The sequence below is a fragment of the Haemorhous mexicanus genome, chromosome Z (genome assembly GCF_027477595.1).
Source record: "Haemorhous mexicanus isolate bHaeMex1 chromosome Z, bHaeMex1.pri, whole genome shotgun sequence".
Taxonomy (NCBI): domain Eukaryota; kingdom Metazoa; phylum Chordata; class Aves; order Passeriformes; family Fringillidae; genus Haemorhous; species Haemorhous mexicanus.
This window is the reverse complement of record NC_082381.1, coordinates 29,640,700-29,664,959: the sequence shown is the minus strand read 5'-3', so window position 1 is coordinate 29,664,959 and position 24,260 is coordinate 29,640,700. Positions and strand designations below refer to the sequence as shown.

The 24,260-nt window shown below is 50.4% G+C and overlaps 2 protein-coding genes and 1 long non-coding RNA gene across 3 annotated transcripts in view; 2 read left to right on the top strand and 1 right to left on the bottom strand.

The window, feature by feature from the left end:
- Positions 1-24,260, bottom strand: part of LOC132322281 (uncharacterized) — a 247,108-nt gene that overhangs the window by 110,531 nt on the left and 112,317 nt on the right. The gene's annotated exons all lie outside the window — the stretch shown is intronic.
- On the top strand, positions 2,191-9,028 carry LOC132341872 (uncharacterized protein DDB_G0290301-like). Its single transcript, XM_059873989.1, has 7 exons — positions 2,191-2,310; positions 3,929-4,054; positions 6,651-6,785; positions 7,079-7,414; positions 7,837-7,926; positions 8,327-8,492; positions 8,803-9,028. The coding sequence occupies exons 1-7, from the start codon at positions 2,284-2,286 to the stop codon at positions 8,871-8,873; spliced, it is 951 nt and encodes a 316-aa protein (XP_059729972.1). The 5' UTR covers positions 2,191-2,283; the 3' UTR covers positions 8,874-9,028.
- Positions 9,409-16,409, top strand: LOC132341544 (serine/threonine-protein kinase PAK 3-like). Its single transcript, XM_059873189.1, has 7 exons — positions 9,409-9,606; positions 10,374-10,486; positions 11,118-11,235; positions 12,083-12,182; positions 12,620-12,816; positions 14,703-14,840; positions 16,200-16,409. Exons 1-7 carry the CDS (start codon positions 9,418-9,420, stop codon positions 16,284-16,286), a joined length of 942 nt encoding a protein of 313 aa, XP_059729172.1. The 5' UTR covers positions 9,409-9,417; the 3' UTR covers positions 16,287-16,409.

Here is a 24,260-nt window from a genome sequence, read left to right as displayed (position 1 = left end):
TCGGTTTGCTAAGAGGAGAAGGCCTGTTCAGTTTCCTCTTCTTCATGCGAGCAAAGATGCTGCTGCACAACGTTTCCTGCTCTTTTCTGGCCTTGGAATGGCATTCTGACCCAGTTTGACTTTTCCACGTCTGCAGCAGCATTAGCAAAGGCATTGCTGTCTCTTTCCTAGTTTTCCATTTGAGAGCTTTGAAGGACCAAAATCTCCGTTTTGCCGAGACAACCTTGCTTGCTGATAGCAGCCAGGGAGGAAAATCAACTTCATATCCGTCTCGAGTTTGGTGTAATTGGCCCAATTTCATTTGGTGGCTGTGACTCGAAATCCCCATGTCGCTAGGAAATGTTATGATTTCTCCTTAGAAGATGTGGTGGTAGGTCTGAAAAGAAATGAGGTTGTAATGACAGGTAACAGTCTGTCCCTCGTGCTTCTCTCTTGCCACAGATGTCAGAACCATCTGCCGTCTCTGCCCTGGCTCCCGCTGCTCCTGGCAAAGATGCCAAAGAGGAGCAAAGTGAGGTGGATGACTGCCAGCCTCCATCCGTGCTCCCACCAGGACTCTCTGGACCTGTAAGTGCCAGTTGTGCGTGACGCTGTCGTTAGAGCGAGGCAGAGATGCAAGTTTCGGAGCGGCCAGCATGTTGCTGTTGCTGGCTGAGGATGCTGAGTGCTGGAGTCCTGCCTGGACCTCGTGATTTCTCTATGCAGCGTGCGGCAGAACTTGCCCTTTGACCTGTCATGTTGGGGCAGCAAAGGGCTGGTGCCTCTGGGAGAGCATCTGGCTGCTTGGCTTGGGAAAGCTCTGTCTCTGGGCTTCTGCAGTGCTGTGGCCAAGAACAAAGGAGGTAGTGCTGGAGGTGCCAGGGCTTGCTTTGTTTTCCCTTTTTGGAAAGGTGTGCTTGGCGTGTGAAACCCGTCTGCAGTTTCCTTGCTTGTACAGTCTCTTTTGGGCCAGGTGTCTTTTGGCTTTTGATAAGCTGCCAGGTGAGGACTGTGTTGTCCCTGCAGCTGTGGAGGACCATTCTTGTGCCGTGCAGCCAAAGAAACCAAGAGTGGAGCTGCGAAGCCTTCTCGTGAGGCGAAAAGCAGAAGCAGCCAGTTTCTGTTGATGCATATTTTGGTGTAGTCTGCAGCTTTGGAGCTTGGAGTGGGGGTAAAGCTGCAAGTCCTTGACTGCTGTCTAGTGCTGCTCAGAAGAGGAAGGCCATCTTGAAGTGTTCCATGCTGTAGCTGAGTCAAATGGGCACCTTTGTGGCTGGGGAGCTGCGTGGGCCAAAAGGACGCAGGGCTGGCGATCCTGAGCAGCTGAGGATGAGGCAGCGTGCGGCCAGGTGGCCAAGAAGGCCAAGGGCATCGTGGCCTGTGTCAGCAGCAGTGGGGCAGCAGGAGCAGGGCAGTGAGCCTCGCCCTGTGCTGGGCAGTGCTGCGGCCACAGCTGGAGCGCTGTGTGCAGCGGTGAGACCCTGGGAAGCAGAAAGTGATGGAGCGGCTGGAGCGTGTGCAGAGAAGGCCACGGGAGCTGGGCAAGGGGGTGGAGCACAAGGCCAGTGAGGAGGTGCTGGGGGTTTTTCAGCCTGGACAATGGGAAGCTCTTGAGGGACCTTCAGGCAGATTTCCATCAATCCCTGCAGGACAGTGCTCAGCACAAGGGCTGTTTCAGCCCCAAACATCCCATCACTGCCTCCAAGTGCTGCAGACACTAGAGTGGGTGACACTTCCGTCTTGTGGCTTGTCGGCACGTTGGTTTGTCGGTTTGCTAAGAGGAGAAGGCCTGTTCAGTTTCCTCTTCACGCATGCAAAGATGCTGCTGCATAAAGTTTCCTGCTCTTTTCCGGCCTTGGAATGGCATTCTGACCCAGTTTGACTTTTCCACGTCTGCAGCAGCAGTAGCAAAGGCGTTGCTGTCTCTTTCCTAGTTTTCCATTTGAGAGCTTTGAAGGACCAAAAGCTCCGTTTTGCCGAGACAACCTTGCTTGCTGATAGCAGCCAGGGAGGAAAATCAACTTCATATCCATCTCGAGTTTGGTTGAATGGGCCCAATTTCATTTGGTGGCTGTGACTCGGAATCCCCATGTCGCTAGGAAATGTTATGATTTCTCCTTAGAAGATGTGGTGGTAGATCTGAAAAGAAATGAGGTTCTAAATGACAGGTAACAGTCTGTCCCTCATGCTTCTCTCTTGCCACAGATGTCAGAACCATCTGCCGTCTCTGCCCTGGCTCCCGCTGCTCCTGGCAAAGATGCCAAAGAGGAGCAAAGTGAGGTGGATGACTGCCAGCCTCCATCCATGCTCCCACCAGGACTCTCTGGACCTGTAAGTGCCAGTTGTGTGTGACGCTGTCGTTAGTGCGAGGCAGAGGTGCAAGTTTCGGAGCGGCCAGCATGTTGCTGTTGCTGGCTGAGGATGCTGAGTGCTGGAGTCTTGCCTGGACCTCGTGATTTCTCTGGGCAGTGCCAGCAGAACTTGCCCTTTGACCTGTCATGTTGGGGCAGCAAAGGGCTGGTGCCTCTGGGAGAGCATCTGGCTGCTTGGCTTGGGAAAGCTCTGTCTCTGGGCTTCTGCAGTGCTGTGGCCAAGAACAAAGGAGGTAGTGCTGGAGGTGCCAGGGCTTGCTTTGTTTTCCCTTTTTGGAAAGGTGTGCTTGGCGTGTGAAACCCGTCTGCAGTTTCCTTGCTTGTACAGTCTCTTTTGGGCCAGCTGTCTTTTGGCTTTTGATAAGCTGCCAGGTGAGGACTGTGTTGTCCCTGCAGCTGTGGAGGACCATTCTTGTGCCGTGCAGCCAAAGAAACGAAGAGCGGAGCTGCGAAGCCTTCTCGTGAGGCGAAAAGCAGAAGCAGCCAGTTTCTGTTGATGCATATTTTGGTGTAGTCTGCAGCTTTGGAGCTTGGAGTGGGGGTAAAGCTGCAAGTCCTTGACTGCTGTCTTGTGCTGCTCAGAAGAGGAAGGCCATCTTGAAGTGGTCCATGCTGTAGCTGAGTCAAATGGGCACCTTTGTGGCTGGGGAGCTGTGTGGGCCAAAAGGACGCAGGGCTGGCGATCCTGAGCAGCTGAGGATGAGGCAGCGTGCGGCCAGGTGGCTAAGAAGGCCAAGGGCATCATGGCCTGTGCCAGCAGCAGTGGGGCAGCAGGAGCAGGGCAGTGAGCCTCGCCCTGTGCTGGGCAGTGCTGCGGCCACAGCTGGAGTGCTGTGTGCAGCGGTGAGACCCTGGGAAGCAGAAAGTGATGGAGCGGCTGGAGCGTGTGCAGAGAAGGCCATGGGAGCTGGGCAAGGGGGTGGAGCACAAGGCCAGTGAGGAGGTGCTGGGTTTTTTCAGCCTGGACAATGGGAAGCTCTTGAGGGACCTTCAGGCAGATTTACATCAATCCCTGCAGGACAGTGCTCAGCACAAGGGCTGTTTCAGCCCCAAATATCCCATCACTGCCTGCAAGTGCTGTAGACACTGGAGTGGGTGACACTTCTGTCTTGTGGCTTGTCGGCACGTTGGTTTGTCGGTTTGCTAAGAGGAGAAGGCCTGTTCAGTTTCCTCTTCTTCACGCAAGCAAAGATGCTGCTGCATAAAGTTTCCTGCTCTTTTCCGGCCTTGGAATGGCATTCTGACCCAGTTTGACTTTTCCACGTCTGCAGCAGCAGTAGCAAAGGCATTGCTGTCTCTTTCCTAGTTTTCCATTTGAGAGCTTTGAAGGACCAAAAGCTCCGTTTTGCCGAGACAACCTTGCTTGCTGATAGCAGCCAGGGAGGAAAATCAACTTCATATCCATCTCGAGTTTGGTTGAATTGGCCCAATTTCATTTGGTGGCTGTGACTCGGAATCCCCATGTCGCTAGGAAATGTAATGATTTCTCCTTAGAAGATGTGGTGGTAGATCTGAAAAGAAATGAGGTTCTAAATGACAGGTAACAGTCTGTCCCTCGTGCTTCTCTCTTGCCACAGATGTCAGAACCATCTGCCGTCTCTGCCCTGGCTCCCGCTGCTCCTGGCAAAGATGCCAAAGAGGAGCAAACTGAGGTGGATGACTGCCAGCCTCCATCCGTGCTCCCACCAGGACTCTCTGGACCTGTAAGTGCCAGTTGTGTGTGACGCTGTCGTTAGTGCAAGGCAGAGATGCAAGTTTCGGAGCGGCCAGCACGTTGCTGTTGCTGGCTGAGGATGCTGAGTGCTGGAGTCCTGCCTGGACCTCGTGATTTCTCTGGGAAGCGTGCGGCAGAACTTGCCCTTTGACCTGTCATGTTGGGGCAGCAAAGGGCTGGTGCCTCTGGGAGAGCATCTGGCTGCTTGGCTTGGGAAAGCTCTGTCTCTGGGCTTCTGCAGTGCTGTGGCCAAGATCAAAGGAGGTAGTGCTGGAGGTGCCAGGGCTTGCTTTGTTTTCCCTTTTTGGAAAGGTGTGCTTGGCGTGTGAAACTCGTCTGCAGTTTCCTTGCTTGTACAGTCTCTTTTGGGCCAGGTGTCTTTTGGCTTTTGATAAGCTGCCAGGTGAGGACTGTGTTGTCCCTGCAGCTGTGGTGGACCATTCTTGTGCCGTGCAGCCAAAGAAACCAAGAGCGGAGCTGCGAAGCCTTCTCGTGAGGCGAAAAGCAGAAGCAGCCAGTTTCTGTTGATGCATATTTTGGTGTAGTCTGCAGCTTTGGAGCTTGGAGTGGGGGTAAAGCTGCAAGTCCTTGACTGCTGTCTGGTTCTGCTCAGAAGAGGAAGGCCATCTTGAAGTGGTCCATGCTGTAACTGAGTCAAATGGGCACCTTTGTGGCTGGGGAGCTGCGTGGGCCAAAAGGACGCAGGGCTGGCGATCCTGAGCAGCTGAAGATGAGGCAGCGTGCGGCCAGGTGGCCAAGAAGGCCAAGGGCATCGTGGCCTGTGTCAGCAGCAGTGGGGCAGCAGGAGCAGGGCAGTGAGCCTCGCCCTGTGCTGGGCAGTGCTGCGGCCACAGCTGGAGTGCTGTGTGCAGCGGTGAGACCCTGGGAAGCAGAAAGTGATGGAGCGGCTGGAGCGTGTGCAGAGAAGGCCACGGGAGCTGGGCAACCGGGTGGAGCACAAGGCCAGTGAGGAGGTGCTGGGGGTTTTTCCGCCTGGACAATGGGAAGCTCTTGAGGGACCTTAAGGCAGATTTCCATCAATCCCTGCAGGACAGTGCTCAGCACAAGGGCTGTTTCAACCCCAAACATCCCATCACTGCCTGCAAGTGCTGTAGACACTGGAGTGGGTGACACTTCTGTCTTGTGGTTTGTTGGGTCGTTTGTTTCTTGATTTGCTGGTAGGAGTCATCCCCGTTTTTTTCTTTTGTTTCAGCAGTCTCGGTTTTCTTCTATCTTTCCTGCCTTTTTCCAGGAGTTTTCGAAGTTCTGCTGCAAATATTTTTTCTATTATGTTCATTCTGGAATGTGAATTTGTTTTGCTGGAGAACACATATTTTTGGGCAGGACCTTTTTGCAGATTGTACTATTCTCTTTCCAGGGTAGCCTGTAGGGACACTTGCATTTCTTGACCAGGGTAACAGTGCCCCTTCCTGCTTGTAGCCCACCAAAGCTTTGTGCATTGTGTTTGGGAATTGAACAGGAAATCAATGCCCTGGCGTTTCAGCTGGTCCTCAGCTTTCAGAGGACCTGGGAGGGGCTGGGCTGTATTTCTGATTACAGCCACTTCAGCACCATCAGTGTGGTCGAGTCCAAGAGGAGAATGTGCCCCAGCACAGATGCACAGTGTTCAGTTCCCAGTGCAATGGTCTGAGTACAATGGCATTCCATAAGGACCTACAGGCTCCAGATTCCCGCAGAGTGTGGTTTATTGAAGCAACAGGAGAGCAATCTCAGGTTTGCTGCTAATCAGGGCAATGGCTACCAATTGTTGATGTATGCAGCTACTGAAATGATATTAAAGAGAACTTATTAGAGTGAGATTCATCTATCTATCTCTCTATCTCTCTGTCTATCTCTCTATCTATCTATCTATCTATGCATCTATCTATTTTTCTATCTATGCTATGCTATGCAACATTTGCATAACTGTGTCCTCCTGGCTCTGGTCCAAAGCAGTTGGCGGTGCAAAGCTCTAGGTGTTAAAGCATCCCTTTCAAGAAAGGCTTAGGGACATCTTCCATTGACCAATACTGAGCTGGCAGAGATGGTTCCTCCTCCTGATATGGTTGCTTTTTCTCCTCAGAACTGTTTTCCTCCTCCAGCCTCTTCTTCCCAGAAGCCCCTAGTTAATTCTTTAGTTTTTTGCCTTTCGTAGTGAGGTGGAAGTAGTCCATGTTTTAGGTGCTGAAGAGAAAACTAGAAGGGTCTCTCACAAGGAGTGAGCTCACCCAGAAAATCACCTGCAGAGCCAGGACGGAGCATTGTGACAGGGCGGGGTGTTAGTCGCTACTGAAAGACAAACAGGACGTGGCAGAAGCAGAGGGAGGCCCTCACCAGACCTTTGAGACATGCCACACCTTCCCTGTCAGCTGCCTGAGAGGCTGTTGGAGCTTCAGTCCCAGATGGCCCCTGATCATAGGGCCAGGGTCACTTTGGAATCTATGCCTCGCTGGCACGGGCAGAGAATGACCCAGAAGAGCAGCAGCACAGTGCTTTGGGAACGTGTGAACCCATCAGTCTTTGAGTCTTGGCCCACAAAGGTCATATGGGAAGTTGAAACCCATCATCTCTTGCTCTCTGTGCAGCTCCTTCTAGAGAAAGAGCAGGAGCAGACTGCTTCACCAGAGATGCCGTGCCAGACTCAGGCAGAGCTGTTCCCAGCCCGAGAGCAGGAAGAGCAGCTCAGGCAGCAGGTGGAAGAGCCAGAGCAGAATGACCAGGTAAGCCTGAGTGGCCAGGGGACAGAGGGAAGGACAGGAAGAGGGGCTATAAACCAGAGCTCTTGGGACATAAACCCGAGCTCTGAGGAGGCCAGGAGTCCCACAGGCACTGGAAGCACAGAGTCTTGGAATCTGCAGAGAACAGCACTAGGACAGGAGGGTTACATTGAAAGCAGATGTGGATAGGGAAGCAGAAAGAAGTGGCTGAATAAATGTGATTTGGAGGCTGCAGGAGGAAAAAAGCTGAGCCTGATGGCAGCTCCCAGTCACTTGCTCTGCACTTGTGTGTACAGAACATCAAGGCAGATCCACAAGCAGAGCTGCCCGAAGCTCAGAGTACGATCATGGTAGTGAAGAGGAGGAACAACGATGACATGAGAAAAATTCAAGAGGTGTTGAATCTCCATCAGCAGAGGGGCGATCAACAAAAGCAGGTAAGTGAAAGAGTGGCAGCCACTCCACTTATGAAACATCCTCTCACTTGTTTTTTAGAGAACATGAAGCAACAGCTGGACACAGAGTTCCAGAAAGCTCACACTAGGATGGATGCATTGGAGAAGAGGCTGGAGGAGGAAATGAAAATCATCAGAGAGAAAGCTAATCGCCTCCCTCAGGCTCTAGAAAAGCAAGTGAGTGAAAGAGGGTAGCCACTGCAGTCAGCAAACTGGTGGTTTCTGCCCTTCTTGCCTTTCCAGTGCAGAGCAGCAGGGAGTGGGGTGATGCCTCTCCGTGCCATCCTGCTGTAGTGTGTATCACAGTCACTCTGAAGGACATTTCCTGGTGTGCTGAATGTCCACTGCTGCCCTGGGTAGTGGGACCTTCCTTTGGCCTTCTGGCCAGCATTCATCCAAATTAATCCCTGCTGGCCTGTTCCTGCTCTCCTTGTTTCTTGAGGTGTTTTTACAGAGGAACATGATGACCCAGATGGCAGATTGAAATAAACTGTCTGTATCCCTTGTCAATCTGTTCTTTCCCTTTCCTCACAGTCAGTGACTCCTGGCTGACAGGGACAAGCTGTAGTCTCTGACTGCTTTGTTCTGTTTGATTTGAGGTGAAAGTGTTGACATCTCACCGGGCAGCCTGTGAAGTCTTCCAGCAAATGTCTGGCAATGAGCCGCCCCAAGTTTGGCGTGAGGCACAGGTACCATCCCCACCAGAAGTGCTACAGATTGAGGAGGATCTGAAGATGGTGCAGGAAAAGAAGACACAGTGGGAGGAGGCAGAACACTTAAACAAGGAGCTGCACCTGAGTCTGCAGGCCTTGAAGGGGAAAAGGAATCCTTGAGAGGAAGTGGAATGGTGACTGTGGCAGTCATCTTTCTGAAAATCCATGAAAACCAAACATGAATCTGGCCACAGACCCGAGTAGAACTAGCCTTTGGTTTTGACCCATCCAGTTTGAGAAGTGGACATAAAGTAATCCATTTTAAGAGTCCTGAATGTGGCTGACAGCACCTTTCTATGGGCTTGCATTTCAAAAAGGGATCTCAGGATAATCTCTGCCAGCCACCTTTCTTACATTAACTCATCTCTTGTCCCAGATCTCCATGGGCTTTGTCACCAAACCTGCAGCAGCAGCAGCATTGTCTAAAGGAGCCTTTGCTTCCCGACCTGAGAAGTGGAGCCAGGGCAGTTTGTTCACCTCCCGTGCTGACCCAGCTGCTGCTCAGCAACAGGAGACCGAGGGTGACTCCCTGGAGCTGCTGAGTACGTCTGCTGTATTTCTTGTCTGAGGGACAGTGCAGTGTGTGCACATGTCAGCACAGCCGTACCAAATGTTTCTGCTGAGTTTGGTATCACGGGGACATTTCGGATTCCCCAGAGGAACTGCAGTAGAAAATCAGTCTCTGTGCTGACCATCTGTGCTCAAAGCTGTCTGCCTGGTTGTTGTTGTTGTTTTTGTTACCCAGGTGACCACAAAGGGCTCAGAGCTCCAGGCACTGGGGCTGCCTTTTGTATCTCCTGGAAGCTGGGATCTCTGCTTTTAAGTCAGCATCTTGCATTTTGTTTCCCTCAGGGAGATTGGGGAACCCCATGGAAAATCCCACTATGAAATACACTGAGCTGGAATATATTGGCAGCGGGTGAGTCCAACCGCAGGCACTTCTACACAACCATGGGCCAGGTGTTTTTCTGGTGGAATGTCTATCCAGCGTGAAGTCAGGCCAGCTGCAAACATGTTGAGACACTAGGGATAGATTGTCCCATCTCTCAGTGCTGCTGAGAATTGGTGAGTGGGCTCCAAAGGCATTGTCAGAGACATCTCCATGCTCCTGAGGTCTTGCCTGCATCATGGAACAGGACCTGGAAGATCTCCTTGTCGCTCAAGGGTGGAAAAGTTCTGTGTTGATTTCCTTAGCATTTTTGGATGTCTCTAAATCATACAGGCACACTGATAAAAGGGGAAGAAACTTGCTTGCCTGAAAGAGCAACCTACTCCCTGATAAGTGTCCGATGAAGTCCTCAGTTCCAAGAGTTTGCTGAAGGAAATACTCCATGGTCAGGATAGAAACTGCACAGTTTAGAAACTGAAACCCAAGATTAAAGAAAAAGCTGTCTTTAAGAGCGGAGATGTGACAGTAAACCCCAGTACCTCAGGGACAGGCCCAGTGCACATGGCCTTGAGAGGAAAATGCATCATCTGCCTTCTTCTGGCAGAGCCTCCTGCATCCTGCAGGTTTTAGGCATTTACAGCAGAGATCTCCTGTGTGGGCTGGCTTTCAGTGCAAGATTTAAATGGCCTCTCCTTCACTGCTTCTGTTTTATTTCTAGGACTTTTGGAGATGTTTGTAGAGCGCTTATCAATGCCACAGGAGGAGAGGTAAATGTCATCAGCCCCTGCAGACTCTGCTGCTCTTGAGAGGCTTTCCCCTCTGCTGGGTGGGAGCTATGGCTGGAGCTTTGGGTAGAGCTGTGCTGAAAAGGCACAAGAAGCACAGACTGGGGCCAGCCCATGAAATACATTTGGGACTTTGTCCTCCTCAGCTGCCGGAAGGAAGGCACGGAGGGCAGCGGTTCCTTTCAGAGAAGGAGGCGCTCACTGGCTCTCCATTGCTGAATCAAAGCTTGTGCCTTAGGGCACCTCACTGCTCTTTGGGGCTACAGCTTCAGAGTCCTGAATCTCATTTCTGGCTGCCAGCAAATACCTCTGAAAGTTACTGGTAGTTCCCTAGCCACCTGCAGTGTGCACTTGGGAACTGCACATAGGGAGATCTGCATGGTGTCCCTAAAACCTTAAGCCCTGCGCATAGCCCAAGATGTATCCACAGAGTATTAAGGCATGGATTACATCTTCTGAATTGTAGAAAGAGCAGCAGAGAGTGTGGTCAGAGGTTTGTGGGTGATACTTGAGACACCACTGTTTCCAAGTGGACAAGGCAAAACCTCAGTGGCCCCATGTGTCCTGGAACTGGCCCCAAGGGAGCAGAGAAATGAGCTGTTGGAATGTCAGTCCCTAATTATTGCAGTGCCTAATCACAAGGCAGTTTGGCACAGCTCAGCTGTGTTATTGCAAAATCACTCGCTCCATGTGAATTGTGGTCTTGTGCCACTGACTTCTCAAGTTACTGATTTTCAATGTCATTTTAGGTGGCCATAAAGAAAATAAATCTTCAAGGACTGAGGAAGAAGGAACTAAAAGTCAATGAACTCACGGTCATGAAAATGAATAGGAATCCGAGTCTAGTCAACTATTTAGAGAGGTCAGTTGTTGTGCATGTTTGTTCACATATTGCAAACATACAAGGTAAAAGCCGGTTTTGGTCAGTGGCAGAAAATAGAGCTGTAATTATTGTTTGATTATTATGCTCTGCTCATCTCCAGTGGATGGGAAGAGAGTGCATCTTGTCTGTATGAGTCTTCCATGGCACACATAGTTTGAAAATAATTCAAAAACTTGGATCAGTCATATCTTACTAAATCAATAGCCTGTAAGTTCACAGCCACCACTGTGTTTTGAAGCTTGAGGTTTTTTAAGTGTCTTTTTATGTCTGGATGAAGTAACATGGATTTCCCTTGGATTCTGTCCTCTCTTTTCCATTGCTTTCCATGCCAGGAAGACTAGGCGCCTACTTCCAGAAACACACAGTGAGACAGGTTTTTTATCTGTTACTAAACTGCATTTTTTACTTGCTGGCCATTTAAGACATCTCCTTTTCCACAGCTGTGCCTTTCTCCTTGAGACTGCACAGACTGCAAGCAATGCCCAGCCAAGAGGGAATGTCCATTCCTTTTATTCTGGCCTTCTCACAAAGGGACCTAGAAACAAGAATCAGTCAAGAAAACAACCTAGCCATGCTTGTTCATCTCCATGCCCTTGTTTCCTTCTTTCAGCTACCTTCTGGGTGAGGAACTCTGGCTGGTTATGGAGTACATGGATGGAGGCACTCTGAGCGACATCATCAGCAAGACCCACCTGTCTGAAGATGAGACAGGAGCCATCAGTCGGGAGGTCAGCAATCCCATCTGTGCTGCCAAGGGCTTGGGCAGGATTGTCTGGGAAAGAGGGGCTCAGACCTGGAGTGATTTCCTGTGCCAAGCTTTGTTTCTGTGTTGCTGATATGCTATGGGCAAGTAAAAGCATCTCAGATGAAAGGCCTGCCAGTGCCCCTGCACTCCCTGAACTCAGTGCCAGTACTCCTATCTCCTGCAGTTGTATTCCCGCTCTGTCTCTTGTATTTGTATTTGCTGTTCTCCACCTTGCCTCTATAAATGTTTGCCTGGAGCCTGCCTTCACTGCATTTCTTTCCTGTGAAAGAAAAGGTGCTAGTGGCAGGATTTGAAACAAGCAGCAAAGAAAAAAGACTCATTTCTCATAGTCCTCAGCTGAAAAGGATCGCAGTGCAGCCAAAATGCTCCTTGCTTCAGGAAGGTGACTGATGTGATACTTCCAAGTCTGTGCTGAGGCCAGCAATAAAACCTTTGTCATGCAGCCTCCCACCCAAAAGCGATCTGCTTCACACCAAAGGGAGGGACTTCTTCTTCTTTGGCAAAACCCCTCCTTTGTCCTCTGCATGGTAACAGCACGTCCACTGCAGCAGGAGTCATCCTGGCTGGTTTGCAGGGGACAGTCTACAATTTAAGGTGCTGTTGCTCTTTCAAAAGCTGACATGCCTTTCCTTAGGAAGGTCCAGCTCTGCAAGTGTTGGAGCTGCAAGCTCTTCCTCTCGGTAGCACAGTGTTCTGCCATTACTCTCCATTCCCCAGGAAAAGGGATCTTTTAGATTCTTTGTTACCTTTCTTGTGTGATGAAATGACATCACTAATTTTTGCCCTCCTGTTTCTGTTTTCTCTCTCAGTGCCTGCGAGGACTGGATTTTCTCCACTCAAACCACGTGATCCACCAAGATGTGAAGAGTGGCAACATCCTTTTCAGAACCGATGGCTCTGTCAAGCTGGGTCAGTATATCCTTGGCCAGGTGCAGCATTCCAGGGATGTGGGTGTGGGGCTGCTTTCAGTGACTGCCAGCTCCCCAAAAATGGTGCTGGTGACAGTGCAGGGACCCCTGCTGTGAGCTGAAGGCACAACTGGAACGTGCACAGAGGTATAAGGTACCCCAAGAAGTCAAGAGTGGCGTTTCTTTCCCTTTCAGGCAGAGGGAGCTACAATCTTAAGCTTAAGGGGAAAATATTCCACTGCTGTGAGCAGCGTTAAAACACCTGGGATTTTTTTGGAAGTGGCCAATTCCATACTTCCTTGGCTAAACCCCAAGGAAAATGAGCATGGACAGTTCTCCAGGAGATTCAACTGTACCTTCTTAGCCTGAGAGGGCGGAATTATTTTGCTTGGTTTCCTAATTGGAGCTGGCTTTCATGGTTTGTTGTTTTCTCCACAGCTGACTTTGGCCTCTTTGCTCAGCTCACCTCCGAGCAGAGCAGGCAGAGCTCCGTGGCCAGCACTCCTGGGTGGATGGCTCCTGAAGTGCTGACAGGTCAACCATATGGCCCCAAAGTGGACATATGGTCTTTTGGAATCGTGGGCATCGAAATGGTGGAACGAGAAGTTCCTTACTGGAATGCCACTCCTGTCTTGGTAAGTGCAAATACTCCCTGATCCCTCTGTCTTTCTCACCTGTCCCATGTTCTGGGTTCCATTGGACAAAATCCCATTGCCATCTGCTGGTACCACTTCCACCAAGGTCCCCTTCTAAAAATGTCCCTGCAGCACTTCAGCATCTTCTCTAGTTTTGGTTGCATCTGAAAGGAAAGTGGCAGTTCAGAAACCTAATCAGTTGAGAAACCTAACCAGTTCAGAAACCTGCCATTTTGGCCACCAGCCATGCCTGACATTTCTCACTTGGTTTTTCAACGCTGTTGGATGTCTGTTTCTGAAGGACAAGAATGTTTCAGTGCAGAGGTTAGACATGTGATAAATATCCTTTGAAATGGAGGTTAGACCTTCCCAGTTTCAATTGTATAGAAAAAGTAAAACAACAGGAAAAAGCAAAAGTAAACAGAAAAGAAAAAGAGAAAGAAGAGAAAAAACCGAAGAGCAATGCCCAAGGAGTTCTGCTTGCTTTTTCATTTTTTAAACACAGCCCTTCTCCTCCATTCTGTAGCATCTTTTCCAAATCCTGTGGGTCTTTGAAACATTCAGGCTTTCAAGTCATCTGTACATTGTTCAGTCATGTGTGGTGGCCTGGATCAGTTCAGGATGTGTTTTTCTCTGACTGCACTTAGAATTGTACGCCAAACCCTTGGCTGTTTCTTGGTACTGTAACAAGATGATGAGCTTGCAGCCAGGTGCCTGGGCTGGGATCCAACATAGGCAGTGGACACCGGTGCTGTGTTCCTTTACCACAGCGTAGGGCCATCTCTGGCCTGCACAGTTCCAATGACAGTGAGGACTCCAGCTCCCCACCATGTCCAGTGGCTGAGCACAGCTGCAGAGGGACAGGATAAAACCCCCTTTGTGACCTCTGGTGGAATGGGAAAAGGAAAGAAAGCCACATAAATTATTTCTACTCAAGCGAAGTGTGTTTGCTGTGTTAGACCTTGGCATTTTCCTCTGGGTTGAAGAGGATAATAACCAAGTCTCTTTGGTCACCCTCTATTTCAGTGCCACCCGCACAGAGCTGTTAGTATTGTGATGGGCATTTTTATGGAGACCAGGCTGCAGCCTGGGGTCATGGAGATCCTGCTAAACACCACATTTCTTACCCAACACTCTCCACAATGGGCACACCATTAACGCATTGACTTGAGTATTCAAATGAGCAGAGGGTAACCATAGGCATGGCACTCCTGATTTGACCATGAAAAGGTTTCCTTTTGCCCCATAAAGAAGCTGAAACTTGCAGCTGAGAGATAGAGCTACAGGTGGCTCCTGTGCACCAAGGCAGGCATTTTCATCTCAAAATATTTGTGCTTGCATCTTAAAGTTTCTGTGTTGAATATGAGATTCCAAATGTTTGCATTCCTTTCCAGAGGAATAGCTGGTGGATTTCCTTCCTTTCCTTCCAAGTACCACTATTTTCTAGAAGAGGACAAGAAGCTGAATGAGTTTTGTTTTATGGCAACTGTGCTTAAGGGACCAACAAGAACCGCAAAGATGCCTTTCATCTAATTCTAAATCATTACTAATCCTAGGAAATAGTAGAGTTAGTATAGTAAAGTCCCTCTTCCAAAAAGCCTGTTATCCTGGTGTGAATCATCAGGGAAGGAAACGTGCTCTGCTGCTGTAGCTCCCACTAACTAGGCCAGACAGTGAAATCAGCTGCCAAGGCAAGATGTGCTGAATGTTGGAAAAGCTGTGGCTGCATCGGCGTTTGGGTTTTTGGTTGGTAAAGGAAAGTCATCTCTGGGTCTCTGCCAGGGCAGAAACTGCCACTGCAGAGTGGAGCTTAACCAACGGGGTCTGGGAGAGCAGTTACAGATGGGAAAGAAGCAGGTGGAACCTGGTGTTTCTTTTTTCTGCAGGCTAAGCTCCTGACAGCCAGGGGAGAGAGACCACGGCTGCGGCAGCCCAACCGATTCTCGCCTTGCCTGCGAGACTTCCTGAGCTGCTGCCTGCAGAGAGATGAGGCGCGGCGCTGGTCTGCCAAGGAGCTCCTGCAGGTAAAATGTGAAGGGGCTGCAGGTGGAACAGAGTCTGAGGGATGGGCTCCTGTTCCACTGGAGTGCAAGGCATCAGATGAGCCGCCTTCCTCCTCACCTCCACTTCTGGTGCTCTTCAAATGAAAACAGTGAGGAATCCTAGACTGGGCTGGGCTGGCAGGGCTCTGTAAAGGTCTTCTGGTCCAAGTGTCCTGCAATGAGCAGGGACAGCTTTTCAGAGATCAGGTTGCTCAGAGCCCTTTGCCACCTGACCTGGAATGATTCCAGGGATGGGGCACCTACAAGGTCTTGGGGCAACCTGTGCCAGGGTTGCACCATGCTCCAGGCAAAAAAGTTCTTCCTTAGACCTACTGACTTGATTCCCATTTTGATTAAAAATATTGACCATATCATATTGTAACTGGCCCTGTTATAAAAGGTGTCCACCACTTTCTTCAAAGCCGCTCTGAAGTCTTGGAAAGTGGCAATAAAGTCTCCCTGGGGCTTGTTCTTCACAAAACTGAAGAACTCCAGCTCTCTCTGCATTTCCTGAGAGGAGAACTGCTCTGTTTTCTGACTGTTTCTGTCGTCCACTTTTGTAATTTGGTAGGGTGCTCAGGTTTATCTAATGGCAAAAGAATTGAAGTAGAGCAATACAGGGTACAGAGAAATGAAATGATGGTGGAGGAACCCAAGGAAGCCAGTCCCAGCTGAGGGGTCAGAGATTTGGCTGTGGGCAGGAGGGGCTGTGGGGGGCTCACTGTGAGCCTCTAAGGGGCCCTGGTTTGTGCCCCCCAGCCCACCCTCTGGGGTTTCTGACATGCAAACAGGGACAGCTGGGAGGGACTTGTCCCAGCCCCATCTGCTGCCTGGCATGCTCAAGCAGATGGGAACTGCCCCAGGGTCACTGCCAGCTTGTGTGGCAGAGAGGGAACTGCAGGACCCAGTGCCACTGGGCTGGCAAGGAAGGTGCCATCCAGCACAGGAGGGGCGGGGCATGGAATGGTAGACACTGCTTTCTGTCCCTGTGGAAATCAGCACAGTGCCTGTCCTTCAAAGGCAGGAACCTATGTGAGTCATTGGAGTTTCCTGAAAGGAAGAAACCCCAGGGAAGGAGAGCACCATTTCTAGAGCACTGGCTGGGCAGAAATCCCAGCAAGATGAAGACATCACAATAAACAGATGAATGGGATTCTGGGCCACGTTTGCCTGTGATGGCAAGGTCCTGCAAAAGATGACTGGGGAGCAGATGGTCCCATCGCTCCTCTTTTTGGGTTTTTCTAGGACCCAGAGGAATCCTGATTGACTCTGTGAAGCACTGAGCTCAGAAAGTCATGGTTCACTGGTCTTTGTTGTTTTTTTTTTTTCCCCTGCGGACAGCATCCATTTGTAACTTCAGCCAAGCCAGCGTCCATCCTTGGACCACTCGTCAGTTCAGTAAGGAAGAAGAAGGAGACAAGAATGTAAAAATCAAGATGTTATCTCCCTAAGTAACTTAGAGTAGGATTGTAGAGTTGCAATTGTTGAATACTTTTGTAGTATAGGTTTATAGAGTAGGATTGGTATTAAATAAAGTTTCTTAAACATCAACTCATTTGGAAGATTCCCCTCCTTCTGACCCCTTCAGAAAGCCCAGCATTTTCTTCTGACTTTCCAGTTGTTTTTAACTGGTTCTAAGACACGCCTATGGCTTCTTTGGTGGTGTTTTTAAGTGGAGAAGGTTCTTCTTCATTCATCCTCTCCAGACCACACTGCCTTTATGATATGGCCCACTGGCTGGTTTTGGCACAGCTGTGGTATTTCTGGTTGAGGCAGAAAAGGCAATGGCATTTGCAGGAAAAACTAAAGGAGGAGTGGGGCAGCCAAGATATCCAGGAAGGATTCAGGCCTGCAGCTGTGACTGGAGAGCATTTGGGCTCCTGCCACTTGGATTTGTATCCCCAAATGCCATCTCTTTGGCAGAAGGAAAGCCTTGCTCAAGTGAGAAAGCAGAAAGATCAGAGAGGGTGCTCGGGAAGGTCTCCTGTGGCGCAGAGCTGTCAGCGCCTGTGAGGTGAGAGCAGGCCCGGCCTTGCCCAGGGCGGAGCCCCAGCAGAGCCCGGCAGAGGCCGGAGCAGCCTGAGCCTCGGCAGAGGCAGGCTGGAAGGAGGCCCTTGTAGCTGCGAGAGGCAGCAGCCGGGCCCTGGGTGCCTCTTCCTGGGAGCGAGCGAATGCTCCGCTCTCAGAGCCCGGCTGGCAGCTGGCTGCTCCCGAGGGGAAGCGCAGCCGTGCTGGGCACAGCCCGGACTGGAGGCTTTGGCCGTCTGGAGTGTGCCCAGGAGCAGAGCAAGGCGAAGGGCAGCCGAGGGCCGCTGGGCTGGCTGAGCATTCCTCCTCTTCTGCCGGCTGCCCTGTAACTCCTGGGAAAGGTCAGCAGTGTGTGCAGCGCTCTGGGCACCGGGGGAGGGAGCCGGGCTGCTGGGCAGGCTGGAGCACAGGGCAGCTCCTTCAGGCACGGCACTTCTGCCAGGGGAAGCGAGGCCGGCGGGAGGCAGTGACAGCTTGGCAGGTCACATCTGCAGGAGCCAGTGCCTCACGCAGCTCTGGGAGGAAGCGCCTGCAATCCTGCAGTTCTGCACTGAGCCCAGAGCAAAGGGCTGAGATGCAGAGTGTTTTGCAGAAATATTCAGGCCCACCAGGCCAGCCTGCTTTGTGCTCTCTGGCGCACAGCAAGCACTGTGCAACGCAGCTCTGAGCTGCTGGGAGAGAGGGAATTGGGGATGTGCCTGAGGTGAGTCAAGGGGTTAGCTGAAAATGTAATTAGGATAATTGAAAAGTGCAGATGAGTCGAGGGGCCAGCTGGGAATATAATTGGGATAGCAGAAGACTGCATATTTTTGTGAGATTTTAAATTGAATTTAGAAGCTAAGTTAGTAATTTAGCTAGCAGAAATCAGGTACCTAAGTTAAAGAGTACCAAATATATTAGGAACTAATAAAAAGTAAAGCTAGGAGTGACGGGGATAGATGAAGCAATTGTGAAGGAGCAGACACCACCTTAGGTGGTGTCTAAGGCAAGAAATACCTTGCCTTAAGAAAAATCAAACAGATAGGAGAGGCTTGGACCATGACCAGCAGGTCAAAAGGTCCTGCCACCTGGCCATGGGAGAAGAGTTCCCCATGAGGAAGATGGCTTTCTTCCTCCCATACAACTACTCCCTCATTTCAAAATCCCACTGACCCAGTTAAGGGAATACAATTGCACAGCTGTAATCGATACTCAGCTGATAAAAATACAAAGCAAGCAGGTAATAATTATGTATTATGGGTCCTCAGAAACCTTATGTAAAACCTTTTCTGTAGAAATAGAGAGCAGGAGTCTGCAACTCCTTGCATATATCTTTAGAAACTAGTTCACATGTGTCCAGCGTTGCAATAAATACCCTTCTTTTCTACTAGAATTAGTTGAAGAGTCGTCTGTCCGTGCTTCAAGGGTTATGCTGGAGTAGTGAACTGATTTGGAAGGGAGCTCAAGAGTTTCAGTAGGCAGTTTTTGGAAGAGATGGAAGCCTCTTGTGACTGAAGGGAAAGCCATTTGGAATGGAGTAGTGACCCCAAAGTCCATACAATACTGCACCAAAGGATTAGACCCTTCTCTCTTCAGGACCTTCTAACTGATCCTGCCTAAGTTCTGCTTCTACTGAATATCAGCCAGGGCTCACACCTGTGTTGCAGGGCTGTTCTTCCTCTCAGTGCAAATGGCTTAGCTGTCTCTCACTGCCATATTGCTTCCCCAAGGCTGGTCTCTTCCATATCCCTCATAAAAGGGCTTTATCTCAGATCCCCAAATTTTGCAGGTATGCCTGCATGAAAAAACCACCTACAATACAAACCGTCAGGAGGATCATGGCATAAAAGCAGATTCCATTTATCAAACCCACAGCAACTGCACTGATTTGTGTCTTCCCACTTCTTTTCCATGTTCTGAAACACTAAGAACAAGTTGAGCCAAGAGCACTAGTATCCTTGTTGAGGGCATCTGAACACATTTGACAGTGTGTCATGGTTTGACCTGGCGCAATGCCAGTGCCCCCATGAAAATATATTCTCCCTGGTGTCTACTGTGAGATGTGATTAGAAATAGAGCAAAGTGCAGGCTCCAGCTTGGAAATAAAGGGAAAACAAAAAACTTTATCAACTTACAATATATAAAAGAAACACATGGAACTCAGAATGAAAGCCATCCAAAAACATTCCTCCTCCACCCACCACATTTCCAACACAGCAGAGAGACAAAACCTCAGATTCTCAATCAAGTTACCACCCCTCAGATCCCCAACTCTCAGTCCAGCACCACCCTTCAGATAATCAATTCTCAGTTCATCGAGAAGAGAGGAGTCCCTCTTGTACCATAGGCTTCCCCAGGAAACACAGTGGAAACCTCTTGTGTTTCCATGTCACACGTGGCGCTGCCCGGAGAACATCTGCCATTGTGACATCTTCCTTCCATGTACAGTGCTCTCACCACTGCACATGGACCACAGCTGATTCTAGGGTTCCCTTTTAAGAATGCTCTGCCCAGTTCCAAAAAAAAAGCACAGTCTCTCACTTTCTGGACACCTGTCCCCCCCAAATTCACCCCCTGGGGCCCAGGGGTCTCAAGAACAGAGATCTTCTCCACTGAAGATCGAGGGCACCACCACCCTCCTCACCCACCGTCTCTGTTCACGCACTCCTCACATCACATCACTGCACTCTCTTGGCTCCAAGCCATTGCCTCCCCCTAAATGCAGTCTCTGTGTCACAGGAAAAATGGTTCTGTCCATGGCAATACACGAAAAGTCCAGCCAAAGGCCACTCCATCATCTCCTCCCACCTAGAGTTCTTCTCGAGTCTTCTGACATCTTTCACTTGCACGGACTTTCATCACACTTGCCCATTTCCTGCTCTTCCATCTCTCTCTTCTCATTCAGATCCAGGAGGATCAGTATTTGTAAGGTTTCCATCATCCAAGAAAAGGGTTAAAACCTTGGGCTCTGCCCACCCAGAACTCCCAGGACTGCCCTGCCAGGCACAGGTACCTTCTCACCCCCTTCCCCCCCCCTTCTCCTTCTCAGCTGGGCTGTGCTGCCAGCACAAGTTATCAAATTTCAAGGTGGCACAAGCACAGATTCTCTCTCTCACTCTCTCTCCCGGGGGGTGGGGCTGCCCGATGGCTCTCAGTGTTCCTCCACCCTTCCATCCTGAAGGGGCCTTCACCTCCCTTCTCCGTCCAGGTCACAGCCTACCTCACCTGGCCGCATGGCTTCCCCCGCAGCTGGGCAGGGGAGATCTCACCTCTTTCACCCACTGGAACCAAAAGAGCTTCCCCCTGGGAGTTCTCTGCTTTCAACGCCCTGTGTCCTCAGAGGCGCATCCATAATCCTCAGTGGCCACACCAGGTGCCAAAATTCAAATATCAGCACCTATTGGTTTGACGACCAAACTCCCAAAAACTCACTTCCTTTTTAAACCGGGACACAGTGACACCTCATCCTATTGCCTATATTCTCCCATGGAAGAGTCCTTGCTCTTTTTTCTCTGCCACCAATGGGGATCTGCAGTCCCTGCACGGCACTGCTCGCTGTGGGTTGTCAAGGCAGAGGCGATGCTCTGGTGCACCTGGCGCAGGTGAGCCTTGCGCCCGGGCAGGGACCGATGCTCCGAGCTGCCGCGGATACGGCGGCGAATCCGAGCGGTGCCAAGGCCTCGCTGGGAACCCGAGCGGTGCCCGTGGCGCTGCCTCCCCGGGCAGGGCTGTGCTCTCAGCGCCTCCGGGGCTGCCGAGCAGCGCTTTCCACGTGCCTCCGGCTCCGGAGCCAGCCCCGCAGCCGCGCTCTCCCGGAACGCACTGACCCGCGCCCATTCTCGGCCCGGCTGCAGGACTCCCCGAGCCGGGGATCTCCCCTTTTTCCAAGGCTCACCCCGTCCCTGGGCTCTCCCCTCTCTCCAAGGGCTGTCTCCCCTCTCCCGGCATGCCCCCTCACCCGTGCTCTCCTCCCTGTGCCCCCGACTCTTGCCCTTCTCCCAGAGCTCTATCCGCGTTCCCGGTATCTCCCCTCTCTTGGACTCTCCCCCCTCCCAGCCTGTCCCTCCTCTCCCTGACTCACCCCTTCCCGGGATCTCCCCGGCTACCGTGCTCTCTGACGCCGGGCTCTCCCCGCTCCCACAGTCTCTCCTCTCCCGAGCTGTGGCCCGTCTCCCTTGGTCCTCGACTCTCTCCCGAGAGCTCCGCCTTCTCTCGGACTCTCCCGCCTCTCTCGGGATCTCCCCCTTCTCCCCGGGGACTTCTCCTGCAGGATCCCTTCCCTCTGCCAGAGTTCTGCCCTCCTGCCAGCATCTCTCCCCTCTCTCCCTCACTCCTCCCTGTGCCAGGTGTGTCTCCCCTCTTATGGGATGTCCGCCCTTTCCCGGAGCGCCCCATTCCCCCGGCCCCTCGCCGCCCGGTCCTTGCCGCCTCGGCCGGATCGCTCCGAGGCCGCGCTGGGAGCGCAGCGGGGCCAGGCCGGGGCCGCCGGGGCCGCGCCAGCTCCGCCCGCGGGAGGAGCCGCGACAGCGCCCCGGCAGGGGCCCCGCGCAGGCGGAGCGGCTCCGGCTGCGCCCGGAGCTGTGCCTGAGGGAGGGGCTGCGGGATATGGGAGCTCCTCCGGGCTCGCTCCGGACACGAAGAGCTCCGACCTGTGCTCGCTTTTTACCTTCAAGGCTGTCGGATGCCTTGCAGTGCAGCTGGAGTGCTCGGGCTATTCCGGTCACTTCTAGTCCTCAGCTAAATATTGCCGGCCGGGAGTCTATGTAAAAATCACCAACGGAACGGGACTGCTGAGGAATGCGCCTCGAGCTGTCTGTTTTCCAGCATCAGTCTTATTACATGGTTATGACAGTGGGAAGATGCCAGCAGCTCACGTCCCCAGCAGCAGGCAATGAATTTAATGGCACAACTTTAAAGATTTTTTGACCAATCCCACGAAGGAAAAACATATTGACAGTAGTTCTATCCAACCACTATAAGCACACGTACCTTTGGTTAAAACACTGCTTGCTTATTTCAAATACAACACCTGCTTGTAATCCTTAATACACAATGCACAGAGCTCCGTTATTAAGCTCAGAAGTTCCTAGTATCTTGCTAGATAGACTTCTCTGAGGCTTAGGGAGTCATTCTAGCCAAGCGTTAATACACTATAGTGTATTAGTGCATTAGTACTAATCAAGTTTGAATAAGCAGCCCAGCTCAGCTCGATGGAGCTGCCTCTGGACAGACCGACAGAGACTCACAGGCAAAGGGAGCAACCCTAAGAGGCAGACATTGTATTGGTTCAGAGTCTGAGGGCACAGAGATAGACCAATGAGCTGTCTTGGCCCAGGAGTTTTGAATGGGCTATAAAAGGGTGCCAGAGGCAATAAACGAAGCTGTTTGCTGATGTCCAAAGGGAGTTCTGTCGTGTGTTACATCTCAGACATACGAACATCCTGGATTCTACAGTAATATACACAAACCATTGCTCTAGTTGTCCTTACTTTTCTACTTCTCATAGAACTTTTCTGCTGACAAATCTTATGGCTACTGCTTAGCTCTAACCGCAGTTCTCCTGTCTCTGAGGCCGGCCTTTTGCAGCTTTCCCAAAACCCTCTGATTTGAAGGATTCCCACAATTCCCCCTCTTGGTACAACTAAAAGGAAACCTGCGTAACCGCGTCGCTTATTAACCACCTTGCATTTCATAACTTTACTGTAGTGGACCTGCTTATTACTTGCTTAAAGCATCCTTTTTTCTAGCATTAAGCCTTGCTATATTACAACCCAGCAATTTTAATGCTGTGAAAGTCCAGTCAGTTCGAAGGGCATAAGTTCAGGTCTGATACCAATTACAAGCCATTGTTCCAAAACAGTCTTGCCTCTTCCAAGGTCCTAGTTCAAAACATGCCTTCATGTATATGCCTTCATCAAGCATCTCTGTGAGATTTCGAGATCTCTCTGTGAATGCATTTCCTACCTCTCTCTCTTGTATGATAAAAACTTCTTTGACAGTTTTGTCCATCGTTTGTCGCACACACTGAAGTATGCAAGGTATTACTACTAGTATCCCTACCAAAACACCCACTACATAGAGACCCATTTTACAAAGTTCCCTTAGCCAAGGTGCAAAGCTCCATCCTTGGAACAAATCTTTTAACCATGACCCACTATCTTCCTTGATTTGCACTGTCAAATCTTTCAGCTTTTGTATGCTTTTGAGGATGATTCAGAGCAATCAGACAGGTTCATGGACCAGGATCCTTCAAATTTCTCACTACCATGTCTTTGTGCCAGTGAAAGAAAATCAATTGCTGCTCTATTTGGAAGGGTAGCATGCCCAACCCTGTTAACATTTGTCAGCATATCACTGATGGCAGTGCATGTGGCATTGGTTCGTTTACTCAGCCAACATCCAACCCAATCTAATTGTTCCAATGCCATTGCTGAAGCCAGTTGGGGTAAAAACAAACCTGCTGAAACCCTTTTGGCAGCATTCCAAGGCATGAAATCACTTTTACTGTTTTCATCATAGTGATGAGCAGATCTTGTTCCCCTATGTTTCTTCTTAATGACTGCTTTAGCAGTCCGTGCTACCACAGTGAGCATTCCAATGCTACATGGGGCACCTTCAAAGTGTGATGGAATTCCCTGCCAAGCCCTATCTCCACAAGTGAACCAACATCCTTTTGGCAATTGTTGTGGATATTGGTCAGCCTCAGAAAGCACATCCCAAATGTTTGACTAGCTACAGCAAAAACTTGAATTTCTGTATGCAAAATAATGGGGAGTGACATTGTACTTTGGAGGATCACCTTCTCGCTAATCATTAGCTGTAAATGGAAGGCAAAATTCCATCGTTAAAGGACCAAGGATTTCTAATTCTTGGGATTCAGATACTGCTTTGTGAAGTTCTTTGGCCCAAATGTTCCCATCCAATAAAGGATTGCTCCCATTGTCACTTTCACCAGGCTTACTCTTGAATTTCTTTGTGACCAAGGGCAAATCCTTTACTGGCACACAGACTAGACAGGTTGAGAAAGGCTTTTCTAGTTCCAAAATAGACATACATATGGTATCCAAGCCTGCTGCCTTGGCTAAGGTTACCCAGAATTTTGGTTTTGCTTGTTCCATAGGCAAATCTGCAGTACAAATCTACTACAAATCTGCACTTCAAGAAGCAATTAAAACCAACACCGTTGTCATATTTGATTTTGCACCATGCTTTTTGTGAGCTAATTTTTGGGAAAAGCTCCTCCCAAAACCTCCTCAATTTAAAAACTTTACTTTTGACCTTTAATAATAATTAACCAAACAAAACCTACCCTTTTGCCAAAAGAGCTCCAGGAAACCAACAATTGACACATTTACAGATGACATAAAATCAGAGTTTGCAGGTCCCACCAGTGAA

Bases quoted from the DNA above. Each gene is read 5' to 3' on its own strand.
- LOC132341872 (XM_059873989.1), top strand. From the start codon at position 2,284: ATGCTCCCACCAGGACTCTCTGGACCT. The intron at 2,311-3,928 runs GTAAGTGCCAGT...CTCTTGCCACAG, and splicing joins CACCAGGACTCTCTGGACCT to ATGTCAGAACCATCTGCCGT. The intron at 7,415-7,836 runs GTGAGTGAAAGA...GTTTGATTTGAG, and splicing joins CTCAGGCTCTAGAAAAGCAA to GTGAAAGTGTTGACATCTCA.
- LOC132341544 (XM_059873189.1), top strand. From the start codon at position 9,418: ATGCATCATCTGCCTTCTTCTGGCAGAGCCTCCTGCATCCTGCAGGTT. The intron at 9,607-10,373 runs GTAAATGTCATC...ATGTCATTTTAG, and splicing joins TCAATGCCACAGGAGGAGAG to GTGGCCATAAAGAAAATAAA. The intron at 14,841-16,199 runs GTAAAATGTGAA...CCCTGCGGACAG, and splicing joins CTGCCAAGGAGCTCCTGCAG to CATCCATTTGTAACTTCAGC.